The sequence below is a fragment of the Pteropus vampyrus genome, unplaced genomic scaffold (genome assembly GCF_000151845.1).
Source record: "Pteropus vampyrus isolate Shadow unplaced genomic scaffold, Pvam_2.0 Scaffold2643, whole genome shotgun sequence".
Classification (NCBI taxonomy): Eukaryota; Metazoa; Chordata; class Mammalia; order Chiroptera; family Pteropodidae; genus Pteropus; species Pteropus vampyrus.
This window is the reverse complement of record NW_011891424.1, coordinates 3,094-5,172: the sequence shown is the minus strand read 5'-3', so window position 1 is coordinate 5,172 and position 2,079 is coordinate 3,094. Positions and strand designations below refer to the sequence as shown.

General features: G+C 52.0%; 1 protein-coding gene across 1 annotated transcript in view; it reads left to right on the top strand.

The window, feature by feature from the left end:
- LOC105310363 (protein LCHN-like) overlaps positions 1-1,265 on the top strand; it is a 3,054-nt gene extending 1,789 nt beyond the window's left edge. The window contains exon 3 of the mRNA XM_011386552.2: positions 959-1,265. Coding sequence (XP_011384854.1) covers positions 959-1,154 — 196 coding nt within the window. The 3' untranslated portion in view covers positions 1,155-1,265. The remainder of the gene's footprint in view (positions 1-958) is intronic.
- Positions 1,266-2,079: the final 814 nt, after the last annotated feature.

Here is a 2,079-nt window from a genome sequence, read left to right as displayed (position 1 = left end):
CGTTGCGATGTAGAAGAATCTGGGAATCGAGCCCAGAGCCAGCGGCCTTCAAGGTCTGACCCGTTGCACTGTATCTGAACTTCCTGGGCCCCAGAGCTGCTCGGGGCTCTGGCCGCCTTTGCTGAACCTGAGTTCCACACGAGCTGTGGGACACGGCCGTGAAAAGTCTGGACAGTCAACGACTTCTCTGAACGTGGCTCACACATTCGTGTCGCACTGTAAATCAGTGACATTTCGATCACGCCCTGTGCATAATTTTTTAAGGAGTGGAGGAATACGGACGGCCGAGATGACGGTGAGCGACAGCTCCGTTTCTCCCGTACCCTTCACGTCCCGCCTTGCGGGCTCAGAGCATCCCGCGTCTGCCCCGCGCCTCCGAGCGCCACCTGTAACGTGCGGACAGTCAGCGTCAGGTCTGCGGTGGCCGGAGGCGTGGGCAGGAGGGCCACTTCGGGGCCCTTCTTCCTGTATAAGCCGCCGCTCCAGTCACTCACCCAGGGCTTCGAAGGTGTATTTCAGCTGCTTATTTGAAGCGCCGACCTCAGAACTGTGGGATCAGGTTTTTTTTGTTTTTTTTTCTTTTTTTTAAACTTCCCCTTATGACTAAGCAGAGAGAGAGCACAGGAAACGGGACCTCTCCCCGAAGCTGTGTTTAAACCTCTAGTGACCTCGCAACAGGGAGAGACAGTCTTTTGGCGACCAAAAGTCACGTGCTCAGAGACTTTGCTGACCATGCCGTGGTGTCTTTGCTGACCTTGCTAGCCTTTTAATAACACTTTAAACCTGGATCCTGTTTTCTTCTTTAAAAAGGTATTTGATTTTCCAGACCCTTTAAAAGTACGTTAAAGAAAAGTGTTGTTTTGGTTTCCTGTGTGTGGACAGTTTGGTGAGCGTTTTTTTTTTTGTTTTTTTTGTCTTCTCTGCTCTCCCTCTCCTGTGTCTTGTCTGGCGAATGCAGGTTTTTCCTAGAGGAAAACAACCGGATATTTCAGACTTTGTTGGAGGTGTCCGCCAGTCAAGACAAAACTCTGACGGCCGAGCATGCGCGGGGCATGGGTCTGGACCCCCAGGGAGACCGGACCTTTCTCATGGACCTGCTGGAGGCCTACGGCATCGATGTCATGTTGGTCATTGACAACCCCTGTTGCCCGTAGAGGCAGTGAGCCCAGACCGGTGAGCTGCTCTCGTGGGGAGTTCACCCCGGGCCCCAGAGGGCTCATTTTTTTATCAAGTCGACACAAAGAAATATTGTTTATACTTTCCGACGAATGTGATTTTTGCAATCTTTCTTTCTGTGCTCCCTATCGGTCAGATGAGACTTGCCGTGGTTTTGTCCTGCGTTGGTGAGACGCTAGAATGGACCACTTTCTCCCAAAGTTGCTGCCTGGTTTGGTCGTAGGTGTTATCAAAGCCGATTCTGTCATCTCCTTGTCGAGTGACTTCAGGAGACGTGGCGAAGGCCACATATCCCTAGAAGCCGAGCTCTAGCAACACTAGGGGTGGACTGTTCAGGAAATCTGTATGGTCTGTGTCCCCTGACGTATTCAAGAATGAGACAGCCGTCCGCCCAGTGTGACCTTGGGTGTCCATCTGCCTGAAGGTGGCAGCCGGACCAGGTGACCGTTCAAGGTTTTTATCCATTCTGGGGGTCGTCTTGGGATCAGATCCCTTTTTCCCATTGATGAGGACAAATCTATGTCTTCTCCGTAGAGCAGAGACCCCAGCGTGGGGCAAAAGGAGGTTTCTGACACCAAGTATGAACTTCTCTCAGGACAGGGTGACAGGCAGAGGTCGCTCCTCAGCCAGCTGAAAACTGAAATTTTAGAACGAAGCCTTGAAACGTTCCTCCTGGCCGCTCAGGGTACTGTTCCTTTCTCGGGGTTCCTACCTCTTGGGACAGGTTGGCAGATCCCGAAGGGCCAACGCCGGCCTTGGCGCTCGCAAGCAAATTCCTTTTCCAATTCAGCCTCCTTTAAAGGCTAACCGTCCTCTCAGAGTAATTTGGGAATTTTTAAAGAGTAGCATTCGTTGCCACCAAAGGCGGAGCAGGTGAGGTGCAGGATAGAGGTGTTTCGTTGG